General features: G+C 42.7%; 1 protein-coding gene across 3 annotated transcripts in view; it reads left to right on the top strand.

Annotated features, from left to right (window-relative positions):
* The window catches only part of CLIP1 (CAP-Gly domain containing linker protein 1), a 181,915-nt gene that overhangs the window by 127,080 nt on the left and 28,742 nt on the right, over nucleotides 1-26,093 (top strand). For 2 of the 3 annotated variants that reach the window (XM_088449167.1, XM_088449166.1), the window contains exons 18-21: nucleotides 3,009-5,765; nucleotides 7,272-7,409; nucleotides 8,363-8,469; nucleotides 15,411-15,531. In XM_088449167.1, coding sequence (XP_088305293.1) covers nucleotides 3,009-5,765; nucleotides 7,272-7,409; nucleotides 8,363-8,469; nucleotides 15,411-15,531 — 3,123 coding nt within the window. The remainder of the gene's footprint in view (nucleotides 1-3,008; nucleotides 5,766-7,271; nucleotides 7,410-8,362; nucleotides 8,470-15,410; nucleotides 15,532-26,093) is intronic. The other variant, XM_088449168.1, reaches the window with a different exon arrangement.

The following is a 26,093-nucleotide window of genomic DNA, read 5'->3' as shown; positions in this document are numbered from 1 at the left end:
TTATCACCATCTGGTTGTTCAAGAAGAAAAGTAAAGGAAAAAAAAAAAATTATTTTAAAGAACAATATGTGAATGAAAGGATATATTTTCTGTCCTCTTGTTGCCCTTGATCAATTTCCACTAAGCTTCATTTAAAAAAAAAATGTTTTCTTAGCAGTGCTCCATCCACACTTCTAGTAGCATGTCCACGGCAAACATTTTATAACTTTTATTTTTATTAAAGCATATCTAACGCTTTCTCTATTCATTTCCATAACTACTTAAATTTTGTTTTTACTATTTGTGTCTTTTGGGGTGCTTTATTTTAAACTGTGTGTTTACATTTTTGCAATGCTTTATTATAATGTATGTATGAATTGACACACATTCTACTTGAAATGAAATATGCATTTTAGCATGTTATGATTTAAAAAAAAATCATCATCCAATATCAAATGGTTTACATTCAGGTATGTAATGCTTGGAGGTATGTAATGATCTGTCAGGTATGTAATGCTTGGAGGCAGAGGCGTATCTATAATGGGTGCAGGGTGTGCGGGGTCCAGGGGGGACCCGCACCATACACCCTGCACCCATAGCATACTTACCTCTCCAGAGTCCCACGTCGAGGCGCAGTATTGCGAAAATGGCCGCTGTGGCCATTTTCCCGGTGACCAGTGCATACTCTATAGACTCTGGGCGCACTCTAGTGCCCAGAGTCTATAACTCCGGCGCTTGCCGCGCACAGGTCAGTGCGCAGCCGGACAGAGAGGAGGGGGCCCGCGTTGGAGACTGCACACGGGCCCCCTCCTCTCTAGAAACTCCCCTGCTTGGAGGTTAAATTGAAAAAGCTGGTTTTATTAGTTATGGGGCGGCTGGGTACACAATAAAAGTGGGCGAATTAATTCTTCATCCTTCTATTGACCAAAAGTTAAAGGACTCAAACTACAGATAGAAGTATTGTGGTAAAATACCACTAAAATTCATTGTTGATCTGACATTCCACTGCAGATTCTTTTTCTTGTAACAAAGGCATCCAATACATCTTTTAATTGTTAGTGACATTGCTATCACCAGCTCATATGATGATCAATTCCACAGCTTGATCACAGTTACAGTACAGAACCCCTAATCCTATGCTTTCTCTCTTCCTTTCATGCTGAATGATACCTCCTTGTCTTCTCTTGTTTTTGTTATGAGAATTTGATCATTTATTACAGGATTTTTATATTTGTTATATTCCTCTAAATCCATTGGGAGATACTGCAACCTTGGGGTGTAGAACCTCATCCAGGAGAGAGGCCCACATTCTTCCCCCTCTGTATCGCATCCATTTATGGAACTTCATTTATTTACTAACCATGCCCCACAGGGCCGAATAAAGAGGAACATACAATTGTCTCCTCATACATCTATCCTTTTTCCCAGACTTTCCATACTTCTTCCTTAATTAAGCGTCTTATTCGCATCTTGTCTGCATACAAAGTTGCTTATTGTGTATTGGGGGCTAGGATTAGTATTTGTCGCAGAGGAATTGGTACAATGTCGCAGATTAAGCACAACATAGTGTGGCTTGAAGCATGGTGCGGCTAATTAATTAGTACCTCAGTCAGTTTGATTATATGGGATGTAGTCAGGAAGCCAACTGTCTAAATGCCGACCGCCAGCTTCCCGAGTCAAATCCTGGCAAAGTACTAATAACAGGTGTCGAAAACCTGATGCCTGTCATTAGACCTACGCCGTGAGCCCGATGCCCGACGAAGGTAAGCCGGGCGCGGACAGCCACGGGGGGGGGGGAGGGGAGAGATAGTGGGGTGTCAGGGCTCCCAGGAGGACTGATGGTTAGGTTCAGGCTAGGGGAAGTGGGGGGGTTAGGCACCCCCGGGGAGAGGTTAGGGTTAGGCACCCCCGAGGGCAGGTTAGGGTTAGGCACCCCCCTGGGAGCCTTAGGTTTAGGCTGCGGGAACGGGGGGGATTAGGTTTAGGCACCTCTAAAGGAGGGTTAGGGGGGAAAATAGGGTTAGTTATACTTACCTTATTAGCGATCGGGATCTTCACCCCTGCCGGGCTTTCACTGTCGGGATTTGAACCGCCGGCCATGCGGACGGCGGTAATACCTCCTACACCCGATATTACCATCCGTGCACAAGCATGGGTAGCCTTAAAACCTGGACTGTTATGGTGCCTTGAGGACTGAGGTTGGGAAACCCTGGTATAAGGTAAATCCTGGGGATGTTGGTCAGTAGAAAAATACACTGGGACCATTCTAATCTATCCTGCTCCCTTTTGTATTTTGTTCCACTGGATGTTTTTTTGTTTTTTAGGTACCTTAATTTTGTGAAGTGAGCATTTGCTCACATGCTCACACGCTCGCACTAACTTTATCCAGTTTATATTACTTGTTAGATGTTTAACTTGTTTTTAATTTTCTTTAGTGTTTTCTATTGTTTAACTGACTCAGCCTGGCAATAGGAGAGGTGGGTAAAGAAGGTTCTTGGAGCCCTGCCTGCTGAGGGGGCAAGCTTGTCCCCTTTAGACATGCCTGTGTGTTTCAGTCAGAATGGAATGGGGTGGCTAAATGGAGTTGACGTAAATAAATAAATAAATACTTTTAAGTAACAGTCAGCTATAGTTTGGAGATAAATATGACATTGCTTCATTGTGGAGGTTTTTTTTTTTTTTGGGGGGGGGGGGGGGGGGGGTTGCGTATCCCCAGAGTAGCACGATCATTAATGCAATGCCCACTAATTTGTTATCAAACTAGGCATAAAGCGGAAATTCTGTTTATAGAATATAGAAGAATGTTTATATTTACAGAACATACACATATATTACAACTGAAAGTATGCAGTTATTGGAAGTTCATAAAAGTTTTGTATAAAGTATCTTCCTTTGGGCGCAGTGGTTTTATGTGTGTCAATTCATGCATACATGTGCTAAATCTGTGCTTACTCCATGATTCCATTAGCCTGCTTGTTTTTCATTTTTTTTTACATGTTTTTTTTCCTTCCCAACTTTATCCCTTTTAGTCTTTAACCTATGTATTAGAATCCAAAAGGCAAGAGGTTGAACTGTTAACAGAAGAGATGAGGGTTTTGAAAGTGGAAAAAGACATACTGACCCAGGAGGCAGATGCATTAAAGCTAGGAAAGGATTCACTGCTTTCAAAGATTGTTGCGCTTGAATCTTGTATTAATGTGCTCCAGCAAGAGCAAACTCAGCTTTTGTCTCTCAATGAAGAGCTTAAAGCTGCAACGGACAGCCTTAAATGTGAGAAACAAGATCTTGAACATAAATGCACTGAGTTAAATAGTGCCTCTCGGACATTAGCTGCTGACAAAGAACAACTTATAGCTGAACTGGATAATGCTAAAGACCAGCTTCTGAAAATGAGTTTGGACTGTGAAGATTTACAGTCTTCTGTTACAGAAATGGATGATAAAATTAAAGAACTATCAACAGATAAAGATTTACTGTTTTCAAATTATGTGGCACTTCAAAACAAGAATCAGAAAACTAAGGAGCACCAGATGAAGGTTAATGAAGAAAATATAGTTCTTGCAAGGGAAAAGGATGAGATTATTCACATGCTCACAATTACCACAGAAGATCTGATGAGCAAGCAGAAGACTCTAGAAAAGGAAATAGATGATCTAGAAGCAGGTAAATATTTGGCATCAACTCAATTTTTAGAACTGCACAGCAAGCTGAGTGCTATAATTGATGAGAAGGAAAAGCTGATTGAAATTATTACAGATGTAAAATCTGAAAGGGAACATCTTCTCATAAAGCAAAACCAGTTAAATACAGAGATAGAAAATGTGCTTCAAGAAAAAGAAGAGTTAGCATTAACATACAGTTCTATGGAAATTGAACTGACGGAAGTCAAATCTCAACTGGACAAATCCACCCGAGACAACCTAGAGCTTACAAACAGAAGAGATGAATTGCTTCAAGCATGTGCTATGAATGGAAAGGACAAACATAAATTGGAGGAATATGAGAAGAAAGCCATAGATCACAACATCTCAATTATGGAAAAAAATACATTTATTCAAACCCTTACACAGACAAAGGAAGACCTGGAAAGGAAAGAAACCGATCTGATCTCTGAAATATCTATTTTTAAAAAAGAAAATGAGAGCATTCTAAATAGAAATCTAGAATATGAAAATAACATTTCTGTTTTAAGCATTCAGAATGAGAATTTAGTAATAACAAATACAGCTCTAACTTCTGAAAGGGAAGAACTTAGATTACAACAAAATGAATTAAATGAAAAAGTAAGGGAATTACTCAAAGAGAAAGAGGAGATAATTATAAATTACAGTAAGTTGACAAAAGAAATAGCAGTAGTTAGAAAAGAGCTTGCCCAATCAGAAAGGGATAACGAAGAGCTTCAACTATCCAAGAAAAGTCTAACAATGTTACTTGAAGAGACTAAGACCAGTAGTAGTATATCTAATTCTGAACGTGTCACGTTACTACAAGAAAAAGAGACACTGCTTTCATCTGAGAGAAAACTGACCAATGAAATAGATGATCTTTTAAAACAAAATAATGAACTTGTGGTTAAATGTGAGATGTGTTCAGAAGAGGCCAAGATTGTCCAAGGCAAAATGATGGATGAGATAAATAACTTAACAAATGAAAAAAATCTGATTACTCTGCAGCTCTCAGACTTAGGAAGTCAACTCGAATCTCTGTCTGAAGAGAAAAATGCTGTTAAGTCAATGAACACTGGGCTTCAATCTAGAGAGCAAGTAATTACAAATGAACTTGTCAGCATTAAAGGCAAGTTTGAATATTCTGAATCCTCAAACCTTGTGTTGTCTCAGGAGAAGAGCCACCTGTTAGAAGAAATTGAATCTTTAAAGGTTAACATCACAGAAGCAATGAAGCAAGTTGACAAACTTATCAAAACTAATGAAAGTCTTTCATTATTACTGGAGCAAACTCAGAAAGACAAGACCGCTCTGGAATTGGATCACCAGAGTAACTTGATAGAAAAACAGTGTTTCCTTGAGAAATATAATAAATGTTGCCTTGACAAAGATGTGTTGACAAAAGATAGAGATGATTTGCAAGGAAAATTCAATGAACTTAATATAGGTTTTAAAAAATTTGAGCAAAGGTTAGCTGAAGAGAGAGAGATGTTTAAAAGTGAAACAGATGATCTACAGTTAAAATGTGCAGCACTTAAAACAAGCTTAGATAATGTGATGGAAGAAAAAGAACAGATATTACTTCAAAGTAATGAGCATCAGTGTAAGTATGACAAACTCCTACAGCAGAAGGAGAATGGAGAGAATCTGTTGCACACCTTTACTCAGGAAAAGGTGAGATTAGAACTCCAGAATAGTAATCTGTCATGTAACTTGGAAGAGCTTAATAATAATTTTGTTTCCTTAACCAAATCAAAAGAAGAGCTTCAAGATTTGTATAAGAGTGCTTCTAACCTACTGGAAGAGCTTAGATGTCAACACAAAGTCAAAGAAAAGGAAATGGAAAAACTACGTCTGGAGAGGTCTCATTTGGCATCTGCACAAGAAAACCTGGAATGCACAAACACAACCATTTTAAAAGAAAAACAAGATGCCATTGAGCACTGTGGCAGACTCACTGAGGAAGTAGTCATGCTAACTAAAAGCAACCATGAAGTCTCAGGACTTGTTGAACAGCTAGAAATCCAATGCCAGGCATTGCAGAGGGAAAAAGAGGAGTTGGTGTTGAGGTTTAATGAACTTCAGACTCAGCAGAACAGCAAAGAAGCACAAATACATGAGGTATCAAATTGTTAAGTGAACTAAAACTACTAACACTGAGCACTACTTTCTAGGAATAATGGGATTGTCACTGGCACATGCATGCTTTTCACTGCACTGTGACACATTAGAGGAATGGTAATTTTGTTAATTGACGGATCATTTTTTTGTTTTGTTTTGAAGGAAACTGTGAATAAAAATACCACTCCAGATTTTAGTTGGGGTTCGCTAAAATAAATTTGCATCATCCAAATTATATAAAATAAATGTATAAAATGAAAGAATAATTGTAGCCACAATCTATATATTTACTGTTCCTTAACAGTTATTCACAGTTACCTCTACTTATTGACAACATATTTTTCCAATCTCAGATAACATGTATGAAATCAGCCCAGAGCATGATACTTAGGCTTCAATTTTCTTTTCAATCTTAATACAATCACAAAGAGTTATTCTTAGACCTGTATATTTTGATGCAAATCATTGTGAGGTATAACTAGCATTGCCCAGAGGAGAATTTTCTTTCAATCTATAGCAATCAGTCAGACATTTGTTTTTATTGTCTAATTTTCAGTGGACAGATAAAAGCCAGTGTCTTGTAAGTTGTCATTCTTTATCTCACACTTTTGGACCTTTGAACAATGCTATTAAATTACTTTTTTCCTTGTTTTTTGTCGTCTTTTTGTTTTTTTTACCAAAAGGGCACTCACTGCTTCCACTTGTATTAAAGCGCCTGGTGACATTAATCTGTATAATGTTTACACCATGTTGGTATTTTCCCAAAGGATAGCGTAAAGGTTTCCCCTTGCAAATGCTAATAGCTATTTTTTTTGCATGTAGGTAAAACTGTCATTACGCCAGTAATGGGGAGATCTTTGCTTTGATTGTTGGATATGAGCAAATGAAGTTTGTTTTATAGACTATGGCTATAAATACATGATTAAAAAGCTTGTTAGTAGAAGTTTACATGATAATGGGGGTGGATGTATCCTCAGGGGAAAATCTGTTTGACCTACAGGGTCTTACATGAGCAGAAGCATCCCCTTTCTTCCAGGTAACAAATCTTCCAAACCCTAGGGCCAATCATTGCATTGTCCATATTGATTTCTTCAACCACGATTCAACAAATATAGACCATAAAGTCTGGCATGTTACTTCTTTCCCCTGCAGCCCTACAATATACTTAAGTTTGTACTAACAGAGCAAAAGGGTTGTCTTTGCAGAACATGGCCCTTTAGGTCATATCATGGACTATGTGGGTGTCCTTTTGGTTTGTTTTATACATGTACAGTACTTTAGTTTTTTGAAAGCTCTAAATGTGGCTTTTTCCTTCACTGAAAGCTTATATTACAGACTTACACTTGGTGAAAAAAGAAAGTGAACAATTTTTTTTGGTACACTAATGGTGTAGTAGTCTGCCAAGCTTGACACTATTACACCTTTAAACAAGCCACTGTTGGATTGGTAGAAAATTGATTTTTCTTTCCACCTGCCTTGACTAACTATGATTGCTATTAAATGTAGGTTTCTCAGATTGCTGAAGCATCTTATCAGAAGATTGAGCAAATCACTGCAGAGAAAAATACACTAATCAAAGAAAGAGCGGAGTCTGTCTCTGCGATGGAAGAGCTGAAGAAACTTCACACGGAACTGCAAAAAGAAGTAATTAATTTTTGAGCAGTAAACAAAATACCACAGGATTTTTTTTTTCCAGAGCATTGAGATTAAAGAATGAAAGTGTGTTTTTCATGCTTCTGGCATTGATTTAGTGATTAGGTTTATCAGAATATATGGACATGCTTTAGAGAGGCTAAATCATAGGGTCTCCAACTCTGTCCAGGTCACCTGCTAGGTGACCTGCAAAATATGAACTGTTTGGGTCCTGAGGTCCGAGTTTTAGAACCTATGGCCTAAATCAGCGGAACCTAAACTGGGTGCCGTGGGCCCTTGGAGGAGTGCCTCGGGGTGGTGGTCCGGAACCAAATCATATTTATGGTCAAAGTGATTGGCAGTCATCAGCATTGGTTTTGCCTATCCTAAAATATGTGGACAAACAAAAGTGCAACCCTGTCCACCACCACATAACTGGATAAGAACAATTTACTTAATTTAATAATCTTTGCTGAATTTTTCAATATATTTTTGGCCTAGGGGTGCCGTGAAAGAAATGCTGATACTCTTGGGCACTGTGATTTAAGAAAGTTTAGGAACCATTGGTCTAAGTCATAGTAAACTATTAATGTATTGACTGCTTATATCCTAATTATCTTTATGATTAGTCGTGCACTCTAGTTGCCTGCAGCCTATAGTATTCAAAAACAATTGCAGATTTACTAGAAGGCATACCATACAGAGTAATAACATTTAGAATGCTGTCGGATTAGCTGTTGCATAGTAATCCTGGGCATTACCTAGCAATAAACCGAGGATTAAGCCTTCAAGCTTCAGAGAGATAAGCTCTCAAATACAGTAGCAAAATATCTGTCTACATGCTCTTTATAAACAAGGAGAGTTCCTTTATTTACACCAAGAAAACCTTCTCTTTGGATTTCCTTTTATTTTTGTGTGGATGTATTGGAGATGTATCTTTTGATGGAATTTTTTTTGTTACCTAGCTGAATTGCCTTAAAGAGCAGCAAGCATCAGCTGCAGAACAGATAACAAAGACTAATGGGCTACTGAAAGGAGAATGTATGAAAACCGAAACTCTCAAGACAGAATTGTAAGTTTTTGTTCTGGGTTTTTTTTTTTTTTTTATAGCATTAATATGGGTAAATATGGTATTTATGACTGACTGACTTATTTAAATTTTTTTCACAAATATCTCATGTATATGTATGTAATTCTGCATACCCCATTATTAATTTACATTGGATTACTTTTTTCCTTTGTTTGAGCAATTTGCAGACTTGTTGTGCATCTTGTTGATGTATGGATTATTGACAGTATTGTATGATACACATGTATACTAGAGGCTTCTTAGCCTAGATTTGTTGAGCTGAATTCATTTGTAAGCTAAACCTGCATATACATGATAAAAACAGGGTGGTACTGCACTTTGCTTTTCTTTGCATAACCAACACAGCCATGACAAGGATAATAATAGTATAATCGTTTTACTTAGTATATTAGCTAATAATCACAATAGAAACATAAAGAATGTATAAACAGTATGCACATTCCCAGTAAAAAATAATGCTCTGGTGGTATGTATAATGAAAGTTCTAATGTAAAGGAGTCACAGATGTTACAGGTGATGACAATATAGTCTATGGTTTGGTGTTAGCGGTAAGCTTACCAGTTGCTACAGTAATGGTGTCTTCTCCCAATGTGCTCTACCTCATTAGAGGGAGTGCTAATGGGTGTTGCTTGAATTATCCGAGGAGTGTGGATGCTGTCCTACAGTCCCCCCGCGTCCTAATTCCTGTGTGTGTGCAGCAGCGCACACACTGGCGTGGTATCGTGGCGACTGCTTGGGTATGCGGGAGGGACATCTGAGCTGTCTTCTCGCAAGATCCCGCTCTTGCTTCAGTGATAGTCAATGCAACAGACAGCCGTCTGCATCAGATAGCAGCGCAGCGCTGCACTGTAGGAGAATACATTATCACAATGTATCCAACGCGTAGTGGCACAAAGCCTTCTTCAGGGATGTAAATGCTTATCCACCTTCGCCATTTGTTAGAAAGATGCAAGAAGTGTTTTCATGTGGAAGGCTAGCCATTCTGGGAGAGAAATTACCGGAAGACCAAATGCCTCTCGGAAGGAGTTGCTATCAGCCATAATGTGAACAGTATGCAAGGTCCCATTCTTGAGAACCTGGAGACTGATGGAAGAGCCCCATCTATACTTTGTTCCTTTCATGGTGTGCAGCTCTCAGGGGCCTCATCATTCTACGGAGTTGTAAAAGTATGTCACGAGTGGTAATTGTGTAGAGTGTCTGAGTTAACTTAGGAACATTTGGAGAAACTGCTTTAAGGAAATGTATGGACAAGTTATAAATTACAGATGTAGATAATAACAGACCTGTAAAAAAAATAAATAAAACAAATTGTACAGATGCCTCATGCCTCATTACGCCATGCAGCGATTATCATCTAGAACACAGTTTCTCAAACTCGGTCCTCAGGACTCCAATCCAAACAATGCATGTTTTCCAGGTCTCCTCACAGAATCACAAGTGAAATAATTAGCACCACCTTTGGATCTTTAAAATGTCAGTTAGTAATGAATACACCTGTGCACCTGCTGGGTGACCTGGAAAATGTGCACTGTGTGGGGGGTCTTGAGGACCGAGTTTGAGAACCACTGTTCTAGAAGGTGCTAGATAAATGTTAAGTAGACCCTGATTGGTTGCCATTGGCAACATCTCTACTTCTAAAAACCCGCACTTTAGTAAATATACCCCTGAATCTGTACAACAGAACTTGGTGTGATGAAAAGCTGCTGCATCATAGCACTTCATATACAGATTCAGACTCCGTAGCACACATACAGTGCATCCGGAAAGTATTCACAACGAGTCACTTTTTCCACATTTTGTTATGTTACAGCCTTATTCCAAAATGGAATAAATAAATTTTTGTACTCAAAATTCTTCACACCATATACCATAATGATCACGTGGAAAAATTTTTTTTGAGATTTTTGCAAATTTAATTAAAAAACAAACAAACAAAAAAAAACCTAAGAAATCACATGTACATAAATATTCACAACCTTTGCTCAGTACTTTGTTGATGCACCTTTGGCAGCAATTACAGCCTCAAGTCTTTTTGAATATGATGCCACAAGCTTGGCACACCTATCTTTGGGCAGTTTCACCCATTCCTCTTTACAGCGCCTCTCAAGCTCCATCAGGTTGGATGGGAAGCGTCGGTGCACAGCCATATTCAGATCTCTCCAGAGATGTTCAATTGGACAAGTCTGGGCTCTGGCTGGGCCACTCAAGGACATTCACAGAGTTGTCCTGAAGCCACTCCTTTTGATATCTTGGCTGTGTGCTTGGGGTCGTTGTCCTGCTGAAAGATGAACAGTTGCCCCAGTCTGAGGTCAAGAGCGCTCTGGAGCAGGTTTTCATCCAGGATGTCTCTGTACATTGCTGCATTCATCTTTCCCTCTATCCTGACTAGTCTCCCAGTTCCTGCCACTGAAAAACATCCCCACAGCATGATGCTGCCACCACCATGTTTCACTGTAGGGATGGTATTGGCCTGGTGATGAGCGGTGCTTGGTTTGCTCCAAACAGAACGCCTGGCATTCACGCTAAAGAGTTCAATCTTTGTCTCTCATGGTCTGAGAGTCCTTCAGGTGCATTTTGGCAAACTCCAGGTGGGCTGCCATGTGCTTTTTACTAAGGAGTGGCTTCCGTCTGGCCACTCTACCATACAGGCCTGATTGGTGGATTGCTGTAGAGATGGTTGTCCTCCTGGAAGGTTCACCTCTCTCCACAGAGGAATGCTGTAGCTCTGACAGAGTGACCATCGGGTTCTTGGTCACCTCCCTGACTAGGGCCCTTCTCCCCCGATCGCTCAGTTTAGACGGGCGACCAGCTCTAGGAAGAGTCCTGGTGGTTCCGAACCTCTTCCATTTACCGATGATGGAGGCCACTGTGCTCATTGGGACCTTCAAAGCAGCAGATAATTTTTCTGTACCCTTCCCCAGATTTGTGCCTCAAGACCATCCTGCCTCGGAGGTCTACAGACAATTCCTTGGACTTCATGCTTGGTTTGTGCTCTGACATGCATTGTCAAGTGTGGGACCTTATATAGACACGTGTATGCCTTTGAAAATCATGTCCAATCAAATTAATTTACTACAGGTGGACTTCAATTAAGCTGTAGAAACATCTCAAGGATGATCAGTGGAAACAGGATGCACCTGAGCTCAATTTTGAGCTTCATGGCAAAGGCTGTGAATACTTATGTACATGTGATTTCTTATTTTTTTTTTTTATTCAATTTGCAAAAATCTAAAACAAAACTTTTTACACGCTGTTATTATGGGGTATTGTGTGTAGAATTTTGAGGACCATAATGAATTTATGCCATTTTGGAATAAGGCTGTAACATAACAAAAAGTGAAGCGTGGTGAATACTTTCCGGGTGCACTGTATATACAAGTTTCGCATATCAAATTAATCAGTGTGGTTTCATGAAGCAGTTTTGTCACATTTGCATTGCGGCTAAGATGCACATTTGAGCAAAACATGTGGAAATTATGCTCTGTGCGCACCAATAAGGGCTGTTTGGCATGACTGCAGCAATAGTGTATGGGTAAGTGCTCAAAAATATATGGATATAGTACATAAATATATAGAATAATTAACCAATATTGAATTAAAAAGCAAACCACAAGAAAGAGGAATATGTTAATATGCTTTGATATATTAAACATTACTTATTTAAAGCTACATAAAATATTTTTCAATTGTATGCGCTTCTGATTAAAAGGCTGGATAGAAATACATTTTTCGTCAGAATGTTCACTTCCAGTAAGTGCTTGGTGTATAGCTTTGTTGCTATCCTTATGATTGGACTGCACACCCTAATTTTAAACATAAGAGGTGCTACTCTGCTGAGATTTATAGTGCTATGTAGGAAAAAGGAAATGCAGGTGCACACTCCGAACACTAAGAATACTGATATTCAAAACAATTATGATAAACTATCCAATAATGTTTGTTAGAAGAACATAAAGCTGGAACATAAAACAAACACTACATTTTAAATGAAGAGATTGTCTCCTACTACCGTAGGATGGTCAAGCCAGCAGATCACAATTATAAGTAATACTTATCTGTCACAGGTCTCCATAATATTAGGCAGGTGGATCCAGTGTCCCAGCAGCTGGTTACAGCCTACAGGTGCCTGTTACGAGTCCCAGTTAAAAATGGATGGACAGACAATTCTCTAATGTTGTTTTTTCCAAAGTGTACAGTGTATTGTGTTTCTGTACAGACTAAAACAGCTTTACATGAACTGTAGCCAATTTTGAGGTTAATCACAGCGTATTAGATCTCAAACCTGACGTGTTCCTTTGCATTATTTTTTTAATTTCATTAGAGGAAATCTAATGTTCCTCAATTGGGTCCACTTACCTAATATACTAGCGACCTGTGGTGGATAAATATTGTTTATATCTGAACTGCCGGTTTTATCATCCTACTATCCTAGGATGTCAATAGCCATATAAATGACAGTGATTGATTTATGTTCCTCTGATGAACATTATTAGGATTTCTACACAGATATACACTAAGCACTTGTTGAAAGTGAGCATTCTGACCAAATATTTTTTTCTATTCCACCTTTTAATCAGAAGTGCATGCAATGCAATTAAAACTTTGTTGTAGCTTTACACAAGTATTGCATAATATAGATCAAAGCATCTTATTTTTTTTTAAGCAATGCAACAGTCTTGAATTTTTTTTTGTTTGAAATTGTTTTCATAAATGTTACTTTTATTTTGAATTGCTGGGGAGCTCCAGAACTGTCTAGATATACAGTAGATAGCAAGCTTGTGTGATTTTATAATAAAATGTGTAGATCCCTTCATAATCTTCAATGCCTAGCAAGTGAGTAATACGACACACCAGAATGTCGACATGGACAGGAGGTCACATCTCAATTGTCAATAATTGCATAATAATGACATTGCTAGAATCTTTACAGTCAGCATGTTGACTACATGGTTTTGCATAGACAGCTTAACAAACCCTAACCACAGCCTAAAGCTGGCCATACACTGTGAGATTCAAAAGTTGGTAAGACCAGTTGTATGATTTCCCTTGAAATGATTCCCTTAACATCCTGGACGATTTGTTTTCAAAATGCAACGATTTCACATAAGACCATCAGATAAGACCAATCTTATACGATTTGAAATCGTATAAGATTGATCGTGTGCAGCACATTAACACATGATTCATCCTGTGCTGCCAAAGAATATAAATAACCCATTGCCCAACAATGCATATTTAGGGGGGTCCCTGTAATTTTTCCCTTTAATTCCCGTTCTTTTGTACCTGTATAAAAAGGGGTTATAAGTTTTTAATAAAAAATGACATAGGACACCCCCCCTCGGCTTGTGCTGACCGACTTGGGGTGTAATGCTTTGGTCTCCGGGCTGTGGCATCACACCCCGGTCGGTTGGGTCTGGTGCTGGTCTTAAGTATAGGGGGTACCCCACGTCTTTTTGACCCCCTATATTTAAGACCAGGACTGGTCCCTGCAGCCTGGTGTTGGTTTCTAAATTACAGTGGAACCCTACACATTTTGTGCCCCGTAATTTTAGAAAGCAGGCCTGGCTGGCACGCCTGAGGCTGGTAAGGCTATTTTTTTTTTTTAAATTCTAACCCTTTTATTACAGGTTCAAAATAACGGGTATTAAAGTTTAAAATTGCAGGGGCACCTCTAAAGATTCATTGTTGGGCAAGGGGTTAATATTCTTTGGCAGCACAGGGGGTTACTATACATTAGTGACAAAAGGGGCCTAAACACATTGGTGGAGCAGTGGGTTTGGGTAACAATGCTCGCGCTGTGCTGTCTATAGTACTCGAAAGCGCTGACACAAGCATGCTTCAGCTATTATTTTTTTGCAGGTACCACGCGTCAGTCAAAATGGCGGAGGGGAGTGGCCAGGGACAGTGTAGGTCGTACAACTGATCGTACATGTGCAAAATACATACGTTTGGGATCAATTCATACACGATCAGTTGAGAGGTCTCTCTGCAAAACCATCTGATCTGCGATCCAACTACACGACGGCGGGGACGCACATCGGGGTCGCAGGAGACTCAAAATACAACTATTTTCATAAGATTGGTCTGTCCAACCTCTAAAAACAGCCCTAATCCTGTGATCAATCATCCCGTGTATGGCCAGCATAACACTAAACCATACCTCCCAACAAGACCCGCTCTAGGAGGGACACAATGCTCTGGTCCTGGACTTCCCTGATAATGTATGATTGGTGGTGGCTCCTGGGGTGGGGCTGCAGCACAGTCCAAAATTCAAATAGGGGAGTCACACCAACTCCCAGTGAGTTCCAGCCAGTGATGTTGGGCAGCGTGTGAAATGACAGTTGGTGTGGCTCCCCTATTTGAATTTTGAACAGCGCTGCAGCCCTACCTCTTACCAGGGAAGTCCAGGACCAGAGCATTGTGTCCCTCCTGGAGAGGGTCATGTTGGGAGGTATTATCTTGCACTAGATATCAGATTACTTAGTCCACTGTGGTCTACTTAATCTTTTTGAAGGACCATGAGTATGGTTTTGTTGTACTTCAATTTAGAAATGCAAGATCTCAAACTGAAAGAATTGTTAATGTTTATAATACACTCATATATCCATTAATTATTTACTAAATAATTCCTCACTTATTTTGAAGGTAACCAAGATGGTTCTAACATTGGATTGTGTATAAGAAAGTTCACATTTTGGATCACCAGTTCTTACTTGCATGAGTATTGGTTTTTCTGGGTTAGCAGAGGCCTCGTTTTGTCACCTTATTTGTGGTAGTGAATGCTTCTGTTACATATCTGCTATGCTCCAGAGTATTTAATCACATGATAAACCTGTATTTTTTGAGCTGTGAACACGATTCTATGCCACAGTTTTCTTGCCTGACGTGTTTCCATAGTAACTCTGCTCTCATTGTCCTTGCAGGGAAGAGCTGAGGCAGGCAGCAGAGCTTAAGTCCCAGCAGTTAGCAGCTCTGCAGGAGGAGAACCTCAAACTTGCAGAGGAGCTTGGAAGGAGCAAAGAGGAAGTCTCAAGTAACCAAAAGGTTGGTAAACCTATATATACTGTCTACTGATGCTTGAAATACTTCATTTCCTTTACTTCATCAAATTGATTTAAAACCTGTATATATTTATTGTAATCTCCTACCATTATTTATGAAATATGTAAAGGCCCATAACAACATGGATTTCCATACGTGAGTAATCTTGCTAAACTATTTATCACTCTGTACCTGTAATAAATAGTACACGGTAGCAAAGGAGGAGTTGAAGGTTAGTTCGCTTCATTGAAGTAGTTAGGGTAGTGCATTAATACACTTTGTACAGACACCTCTTTGTAAGGGAATTCACACTGCTGTGCTATGCAGTTATTTTGGACAGTGAATACAGTTTAGTTATAACCGTCAGTTCGCTTTTCATGAACACTTTCCTAATCATAAACATTTTATTTAATGTAATGTTGCTGTGTGATTTTGAAGTATAGCGATTTGTCGCTATGGAAACTGTCTACTTCATGTGATTGTTAGAAAATGCCCCAATTTCCATTAAAAGAAATTCTGACATTGCTATTTTTACATGCTTAAGTGCATAACCAATTCAACTTTGTTGTATTTACATTGAGCTTTATAGTAACAAAAAATAAATTTTCGCAGTGATCACATTTTGAGAATGATGATCTGTAATTTTTAAAAGACTCTGTTCTCTTTAGGGTTTTAGCTAGAACTATTACTCACAGCTGTTAAATGCAATAGTAGACATTGAGGTCCTTTAGCCTAGAAGATTGTGTATTTATAAATTGGCATTCAAGTAAGAATATTTTCATTTCATATTTTCATTTAATAACACAAAAAAAGGAAAAAATGTCCTTGCTCCGATAAGCTTACAGTTCATGTATTTTATTTCTGCTGGAAATAATGGCACAATTTAAGGTAGGGGTGTAATAATCCACTGTATTTTTCTATAGCAGTACACTATTTTCTGGTCTGATTTTCATTTGTGAAAGAACATTCTGCCTATGTGTGGGTGTTTGCACTTGGCATTAGGAGTGGAATTGCTATTTTTGGCATGTAGAGTAGGCTCTAGAAGGTGGCAACATTAATTGTCAGAGAACCTTGTGATTTACAAAGTGGTGCATCATTCTGAAACTCTTTAAAAATATTATTTTATGAAGCCGAATGATGAGAAATTGTATTTCATTTTGTTTCATTAGTTGAAAATAACTATTAATCTATAAATTATATGTAATTTTTTTTTTTATTAAAACCGTTTAGGAATCTGTAGGTACTGTCATTATATTTGCTCTTATGTACACACCATATTTTTCATATCGTGCATAAAGACACAGTATCTTAATTGAAAAGACACCCTACCAATAATAACACCATCTATTACAGAGAGCTGAGCCCTACGCAGCAAATGCAGATCTATGATATTGGAAAACTGTTTGCACATTTGTTCATAGTGGGGTTGATAAATAGTTGCATGCAAAATGGGTGTCATTTATGGATCTTACAAAAAAATTACAGGTAAAAATAGTATATTTCCACAAATATATTGAGCATGTTCTGCTCTGCATTAGCAACATATGTGCCTGTTTAACACCAGGTGTTTGTCACACTTATGCACTTCGTTTTAACAATTTATTTTGCTTGCCAAACATGTATTAACTATTAGGCATCAATTAAACTTAAAAATTCTCTAAACAGCATAAAGTCTTGTACACAGGGTGGAGGAGTAGCATAACATAGGTTTGGGCAATGAAGAACATATCCATGTCAGTAGTGCCTTCACAAACAGCCAGTCATCAGTGGTGTTCTAGTGCTGGCAAATGTCTCAATCTTCATCCCTGCTCATGGCACTGTCTTCAATTTGCCTCTCTCAGCAGTATATGCGCCTTTGTTCCAGTCTGTATTTGTTTGCTTTTGCAAGACTATGTTCTTACTGTACTTGGCCCACATTACAACGCCTACGTTCTGCGTATCCAGACACAAGCAGGCCGAAGTGGCAGAATGATACAAAATTGGATAGGCGCATATGGTGCTGTAACTATTTTGAGCATGGACAGGCAAAATCACTCTCTTCATGCTTTTCAAACTGGCGTAGTACGTGTGTGTGTGTGTGTGTGTGTGTATATGGGTTTGTGTGTGTTTTTATATATATTTCTTCTTCAGGGTCCATAGAGCTCCACAGGGGGATACCTTGGGGTGTAGGTGGTGGTTGAGGACTGGGCACCACAAAGTTAAAGCTCTCAAATCCAGCTCAAACCCGCCCCCGCGCCAGAGGCACCTCAGTTTCGTCAGTGCCCGGCCGAAGTCGGGTCACCATTATGCAGTGGATTGCCCAAAAAGATTTTATTTTATGATTTTATTTGTATTTTTTTTTTCCTGCTGAGCGCGCAGTAACACTGTCCACAGGACGTCACCCCTCCGGGCGCCGCAACGCCAGCTGCGGCTGGGGATTTCGGCGGGCATGCTGGGGTCCTCACTAGCCGGCTCTGCGGACGGATCCAGACTGCAGCTTGGACACAAGGGGTCAGGTAAGGCAGGTCAACGCTTGCGGTGACCTGCGTATGGCAGTCCTACCTCTGGTCTCAGGTGTCAGACCGGAGGTGCTGAGAGTGAACACTGGCTTTGTCCAAAGTGATCCACTAGACCACCAGGGTACAGATGGAGCGGGAATCCAGAGTCCCGGTGGTTAAAAATCAACATGGAGAGGTCAGCTTTCCCCATTAAAGTGGCCCCTCTCCTCAGCTCAGGGCGCCATTCCTCTGAGGTCTCGCTTCCCTGAACTGCTCTCCTCCTCCGACCACACCCCCTTAGAGGTCTCCAGCGGCCAGCACCTAAATCAAAGCACCCACTGTTTAAACAACAGAAAGTGGCTTCAGCAGAATTCCCTCTATCGGATCAATTAGCTGAACACATGGCTGCAGCCTGGCAGACGCCTGGTAAGAGGTTTCAGCCCCAAAAACGTCTGACCACCTGTTATCCATTTCCTGCGGCTCACTGTTCAAAATGGGAGACCCTCCCTGCGGTGGATTCGCATGTTACGCGTAATGAAAAGCGCTACGTTACCTATCCCTACAGTATCCTCTTACGTATAGAAAGGTTGAATCTTGCCTTAAATCGATATGCTCTTTCAGGGGCTGTTGCACGTCCTACCATGGCTATTGCAATGGTGGCTAAAGCTATAGAGAGCTGGGCTGACGCACTTGAAGACTCTTTTCCCTCAGATGCTTCTAGGGATCAGATGTCTTTTGTCGCTCACATACGAGATGCTGCTTCCTATATTGGAGAAGCGACACTGGATGCCAGTCTTCTAACCTCCAGAGTCTCGGCCACAGCAGTGTCTGGCCGCCATACCCTGTGGCTACGCTCATGGAAGGCAGACGCAGACTCCAAGAAAGGCCTAGAAGTGTTACCCTACAATAGGGAGATCTTATTTGGCCCAGACCTTGACAAGATTGTAACCACATTGGCAACATCAAAAACTGCATTTCTAACTTCAGCAACTACTACTGCAAAGCCTCAGATTACATCTTTTAGATCCTTTCGTCCTCAAGGAAACCTAAAGGTCAGGCCTTTCCTAGGCAGTCTGCTTCCACTAGGGCCGCCAAGCCCAGGACCAAGCAGGCCTGGACCACCAGACGCCCTGCTTCAAAATCCGAGGATAAGCCCTCAGCCTAACGGGATGGGCCTCCTTCTGGGGGATCCCAGAGTGAAAGGCCGACTTCTTCAGTTTGCCCAGTGCTGGTGTCAAACAACCACGGATGCTTGGGTAAGAGAAGTGGTCTCCCACGGGTACGCCCTCTCATTTCTTCGACGGCCACCCCACCAGTTTTTCTACACAGGCCCTCCTTCAGACCCAAGCAAGGCCTTACAAATCCAGAACGCCATACAGTCCTTGCTACAAGCAGGGGTAATTGTGCCAGTCCTGCTATTTCAGCTGGGGACCGGTTACTATTCTACCCTCTATCTGGTTCAAAAGCAAAATGGGTCTCATCTGCCTATCCTCAACCTCAAATCCCTGAACAAATTCCTCAGGGTCCCCAGGTTCAGGTTGGAAACTCTACGCTCTATCATCCTAGTTATGGAGCCTGGGGACTTTAGGGTATGTCTGGATATTCAGGAAGCGTACCTACATGTACCTATAGCGCCCTCACATCAGCGATATCTCCGGTTTGCTATACTACAGCAACACTTCCAATTTCTGGCTCTGTCCTTTGGACTATCCACAGCTCCACGGGTGTTTATCAAAATTATGGCTATCATGGTGGCACACCTGCGTGGTCATGGTGTCCGACTGTTACCATATCTGGACAGCCTCCTTCTTTTAGCAGGATCCCCAGAAGTGCTTCACCGCCATCTACGGCTAACCATTGCGTTCCTTCATAAGCACGGATGGTTAGTCAACTGGAAAAAGTCCTCCCTGAATCCCTCACAGAGAATAATTCATCTGGGAGCCCTGCTGGATTCTCAGGATCAGAGAATCTTTCTGGCATTAGACAAGATCTCCACACTTCAACTACGAGTGCGCAGATGTCTCCAAAGTCGCAGAGTGTCGATCCACTCACCAATGCAGGTTCTGGAATCCATGGTGTCCACCTTCAACATGGTGGACTATGCTCTGTTCCATTCCAGGCCTTTAAAAAAGGCTGATCCTCTCCAGCTGGAACGGGTTACCCCATCGGATCAAAGCTCAGACAATGTTACTCTCTCCGGAGGTGCGTCTGTCCCTCTCTTGGTGGCTACAGACATCTCGTCTAACCAAGGGTCGCCCCTTTTGGATCCCGGACTGGGTACTCCTCACAACGGATGCCAGTCTTCCTGGCTGGGGCGCAGTGACCGGTCCACACTCCTTTCAGGGTCGCCAATCAACATATTGGAACTGCGAGCTGTCTACAGGGCCCTCATACTGGCCCAGAACATACTTCACGGAAAACCTGTACAGGTACAGTCCGACAATGCCGCAGCAGTGGCTTTCATCAACCATCAAGGAGGCACTCTAAGTCCGGCAGCAATGACAGAAGTGTCATGCATGTCTGACATTGGCCGAGGGTCATCTCCCAGCCATCTCTGTGGTGTTCTTTCCCGGGAGTTCTCAATTGGGAAGCACACTTCCACAGCAGTCACGACGTTCATCCCGGGGAATGGTCTCTTCACCACAAGGTTTTTCAACTCCTAGTGAGCAGATGGGGCCTCCCAGAGGTGGGACCTCATGGCCTCCTGACACAATCACAAACTGCCAGTTTACGGGTCCAGAACAAGAGATGCTGAGGCAACCTCTGTAGACTCATTCAGTGAAGTGGACCTTCCAGTTTGCATATCTATTCCCTCCAGTGTCGTCTTCCTTGAAGAATAAATATGTGCAATTAGGCTTGGCGCTGAGCAAAATAGAGCGCAGCTGCTACTAGATGGTTGCCACCATCTATAGCAAGAAGGATACTTAAGAAAAATCACAGCAGCACTTGGTCTTCAATATATACAATAATTACCCAAAAGTAGAGAATTTAATAACCACAGATGTGTGTGTATAGATAGATATATATATATATATATCTCTATTTTTTTTTTTTATAGAGAGAGATAAAATATCAATACACAATTTAATAAAATACACTAGAGTGGTGATGCGCTAATAATGGAATTGCATCAAAAAAAGTTATTATACCTTGACATGACAGAAATAAACACCAAGACGCCAATAATATGTTCAAAGTACAATTTATAAAAAACAGTCTCAATAACACTATAAAAATATATATTCATGCATAAGATAAATTTCCATCTGAAGACCACTCCAGAAATCCCTATACAACTGTATAGAAGTAATGAATCCATAATAAAGGGTTTCCTTCATACGGTATCAATTTAAGTTGTAATATTGTAGCACAGTCATATAGCTCTCACCAGACTTGTATATAAGGTCCTTTTTAAGTCCTCATGAATCATACCTCTCAAGTAGTAGCAGTGGGAGACTTGCTGCCAAGTAGCGGTGGTTATCTTGTATAAAGTAAGGAGTCCTGGCTAAGGGGAAAGAACAGCCTGATGATTCCACCTTGTGTGGCATTGAAGTCCAGATTTTAGTCAGCCCGTGACCACCTTTATCCAGCCGTTGTTATAATCCGGTTGTTAAGGACTTCACTCCACCTGTAAATGCACAGCTCCCTCTCCGTATCAAAAGACCTCCAGCTGAAGTCCAACATAGTCCGGCAAGATAAGTAGCAATATTGGTAGCAGATATCTCTGACACGTTTCATTTTCATTTTAGGAGGCTTTATCAAAGAGCATGCTATAATAACTTTTTTTGATGCAATTCCATTATTATCGCAACATCACTCTAGTGTATTATAGTTCCTTTCATGACTGTCTTTGGATAGTTGATTTGTAGTAGGTTTACACCAACCTACAGGTGTGTAGGGTCCATAGGGGGTCCACAGGGTTGACCTTGGGGTATAGCTGGATCTGGATCCACGGCACCACGCAGTTAAAGCTTTAGCTGCTCCCAGGATGCACTTGGGTCCATCCTCCCCTATACCCCGCCCCCGGGCAACAGGCCCCTCAGTTTTAGTTGGTGCCCGGCCGGAGCCGGGTCACCTTGCGCAGTGGAGCAGCCCCCAAAAGCTTTTTATTTTTAGAGCCAATTTAACTATTTTACTAGGCTCTGTAGAGCGGCAGCGACTGACTGTCTATACTGACGTCCAAGCTGCCGCTCCTACTCCCCGCTGGCGCCGCGACGCCAGTGCCTATCTGGGGATCGTGGCGGGACCCCAGAGCCTGTACTAGCAGGGCTCTGGGGCTTTCCCTGGACTGCTGCCGGAGACGCCGGGGAGAATAAGGTAAGCAGCGAGTTGCTGATTAGCGGCGGCTCGCGGGTTCCTCTAAATGCAGTCCGATGCCCCCGGTTCTGGGGGACAGACCAGGGGTGCTAGCGGGGGCGGCGGGCTCCCCCTCCTTGGAGGCATACCCTGTTAGCCCACTAGACCACCAGGGTAAAATATGCGGCAAGCGGGAAGCCGACAACCCATGCGTTAATAGCTGGCCAGGGGGAGGAAGCCTTACCTGTTTAGCGGCTCCTCCCCTCCGCTCAGCGCGCCTTTCAGCACGCAGTCTGGCTTCCCTGAGCTGCAGATTTCTCGGCCACTCCTCCTCTGAGGTCTCTGGCGGCCATTTTCTCTAGGTGGCAGCGCTGATCTCTCAGGGAGCATGCGGACCGGTCCCCCCCTATCCCCAGCTAAAGGACAGTGTACACAGCGCTATAGCCCTCCCAGACACTGAATCTGGGCGGTTGAGTGTAGTGAAAGGTACAGTGAGTATTATCTTCCTGCATGGTATGTGACTTTTGCTAGTGCTGCCTGTCTGTGCTTATTCCACTTACTGTCAGCTTATACCTATCCCTTTCCTTCTCCTATAAGGCCCTACAGGTGTGTGGGGGAAGGGCTTTTTTCTACAAACCTCACCTATATAAATTAAGTATTGGTGTGGTCAGTCACATACAGTTGTGTGCGACACAGTGCCATATTGTGGGCTGTTGTTTAGCACACAGGTGAGTGTGCCGGTGTGGCACTATTCTTCTCTATTGCCAGATATATATATTTCTACACTATATTTTGTCATGTCTGAGGGCACTCCATGGCTCCGGTGTTGGTCTCCTGCAGACGCTGTTCTGCAGGAGTGGATAGGGAGGATTTATCACAGAACGGCCTGTGCGGATGGTGCCAGTTGGTACCTGGCCCCTCAAAACCCCCTATGTCGCAGGAACCACCATGGGCGATGTTTTCTCAAGTGCTGGTGTCTATTGCGGACCGTCTGTCGGTCCCGACTGCTATCCCTACCAGGGGGTTGCCCCCGCCTACCATCCCCCATTCCCAGGTGTTCCGCAATTATTGCAGAGTCCCCCTGGGTCTCAGCCTGTTGGTTATTATGCAGGGTTACCTATGTATATACAGTCTACCCCTGTGACGCAGCAGTCTGTGGTGCCTTTTCAGGCCCCTGGGGCGGCTCCCTCTCCAGAGTTTGGTGGCCGCGTCTTCGGCTTTTCAGTCAATGCTGCAGAATGACATCCCTTCAAGGAAGTCTAAACGCACTATAATGGCACAAGCCGCGCATTTCACGGACACTGAGGTGTCCTCAGATGATTTGTAGGTGCATGACGACACCGACTAGGTGGTCTCGGTCCAGGAGGTGGATACTAAGTCCTCCATCAATGTGCGGGCTCTGGTTAGGGCGGTGCGAGCCATTCTTCAAATAGAGGATGAGGCACCGGCCCCTAAGTCTAAGTACCCTAGTTTTAAAAAGGCTAAGGTGACTTCTGCGATGTTTCCCCTGTCTGATCAATTGACGGATCATATGGCGGGTGGCTTGGCAGGCACCCAGTAAGAGATTCCAGCCACAGAAGCGGTTGGCGTCTAATTATCCATTTCCTGAGGTGCATTGTAAAAAATGGGAAACCCCACCGGCGGTGGATTCCCATGTAACTCACTTAATCGGGAGGTCTACGCTGCCATTACCGTCTATATCCTCGCTGAAGGATCCCACAGACAGGAAGGTTGAGACTTGCCTAAAGTCCATTTACTCTCTCTCAGGGGCAGTAGCTCGGCCGTCCATGGCCATCTCCTGGGTGGCAAAGGTCATTGAGGGTTGGGCCAATGCATTAGAGGATACCTTTCCAGACGATACTCCGGATGTCCAGAGAGCATTGTTAAGACAGATGAGAGATGCTGCTTCCTACATTGGAAAAGCATCTTTAGATGCTAGTCTGCTGACTTCTAGGGTTTCGGCGGCAGCAGTGACTGCTCGCCGATCCTTGTGGTTGAGGACTTGGAGAACAGACGCTGATTCAAAGAAAGGCCTGGAGGCCTTACCCTTTAATGGAGAATTACTATTTGGTCCGGACTTGGACAAGATAGTAGATACCCTGGCTAAATCCAAATCAGCCTTCCTCCCTTCAGCTTCAGCACCTGCTAAGGTGCGCAGCTCCGCTTTTCGGTCCTTTCGGGTTCAGGGCAAGGACAAAGGTCAGTCCTTCCCGAGGCAGTCGGCGACCAAGACCGCCTCTAAGCCCAAGAAGCAGGCCTGGAGTGCCAGACGCCCTTCTTCCAAGCAGGAAGATAAACCTTCTGCCTGATGGGACGGGCCTCCCTCTGGGGAACCCCAGAGTGGGAGGCCGACTTATTCAGTTTGCCCAGTGCTGGCACAATACCACCACGGATGCCTGGGTTCGAGAAGTGGTCTCCCAGGGGTACGCCCTGTCTTTTCGGCACAGACCGCCCCACCAGTTTTTCTGCACGAGTCCTTTTCAGGACAAAAACAAGGCTTTGCAGATTCAGGAAGCTATAGAGTCCTTGCTAAAACCAGGGGTCATTGTTCCTGTTCCTCAATCACAACGAGGGACGGGGTACTACTCTACTCTTTCTGGTGCAGAAACCCAATGGTTCTCCTCGCCCTATCCTCAATTTGAAGTCTCTGAACAAATTCCTCAGAGTTCCCAAATTCAGGATGGAAACGTTACATTCCATCATTCTGGCGATGGAACCTGGGATTACATGGTTTCCCTGGATATCCAGGACGCCTACCTCCATATTCTGATAGCACCTTCGCACAAGTGGTATATGAGGTTTGCTATCCTGCAGCATCACTATCAGTTTCGGGCGCTACCCTTTGGCCCCTCCATGGCAGCAAGGGTATTCACCAAAGTGATGGCTATCATGGCCGAAAATCTTCGGAGCCAGAATGTACGGCTGCTGCCGTATCTAGATGACCTCCTTTTGCTGGCGAGCTCTCCGGAGGTACTGCTTCAACATCTCCACCTGACGATCGCTTGTCTGCAAGCGCACTGGTGGTTGATAAATTGGAGAAAGTCCTCCCTGATTCTATCACAGCGGATGGTTCATTTGGGAGCCCTACTACATTCTCATCAGCAAAGGATCTTCCTGACTCCAGTAAAAAGGTCTCCTCCCTACAGCTGCCTAATTCCATTCACGTCCCCTGCAGGGGCTGATTCTATCAGAATGGAACGGGTTACCTCACCGGATCCGCTCTCAGATGCTGGTGTTGTCCGCGGAGGTTCGGCAGTCTTTGGCTTGGTGGCTTCAGACAGCTCATCTGGTCGAGGGGCGCCCCTTTTGGATCCTGGACTGGGTCCTGCTCACAACAGATGCCAGTCTCCGGGGTTGGGGGGGCAGTGACAGGCTCGTTGTCACTTCAGGGACGTTGGACTGCGGAAGAAGCTCTTCTCCCCATCAACATCCTGGAACTGTGGGCGGTGTACAGGGCCCTGCAGTCTTCCGGCACCGCTCTTCAAGGAAGGGCAGTTCAAGTTTAGTCCGACAACACCACCACGGTGGCGTACATCAACCACAAGGGAAGAACTCGCAGTCGGGCTGCGATGTCGGAGGTGTCTCGCATCCTTGCTTAGGCGGAGTGCCACATTTCAACGATCTCGGTGGCCTTCATCCCCAGAGTCCTCAATTGGGAGGCGGACTTCCTCAGCCATCACAACGTGCATCCCGGGGAATGGTTGCTTCACCCAGAGGTGTTTCATCTACTCGTGGACAGATGGGGACTGCCGGAGCTGGACTTGATGGCCTCCCATCACAATCACAAGTTGC

Source organism: Taudactylus pleione, unplaced genomic scaffold (assembly GCF_031769625.1).
Source record: "Taudactylus pleione unplaced genomic scaffold, aTauple2 ptg000479l, whole genome shotgun sequence".
NCBI lineage: Eukaryota > Metazoa > Chordata > Amphibia > Anura > Myobatrachidae > Taudactylus > Taudactylus pleione.
Note: the sequence above shows the minus strand (reverse complement) of the source record. Positions and strands in the feature narration are given on the sequence as shown.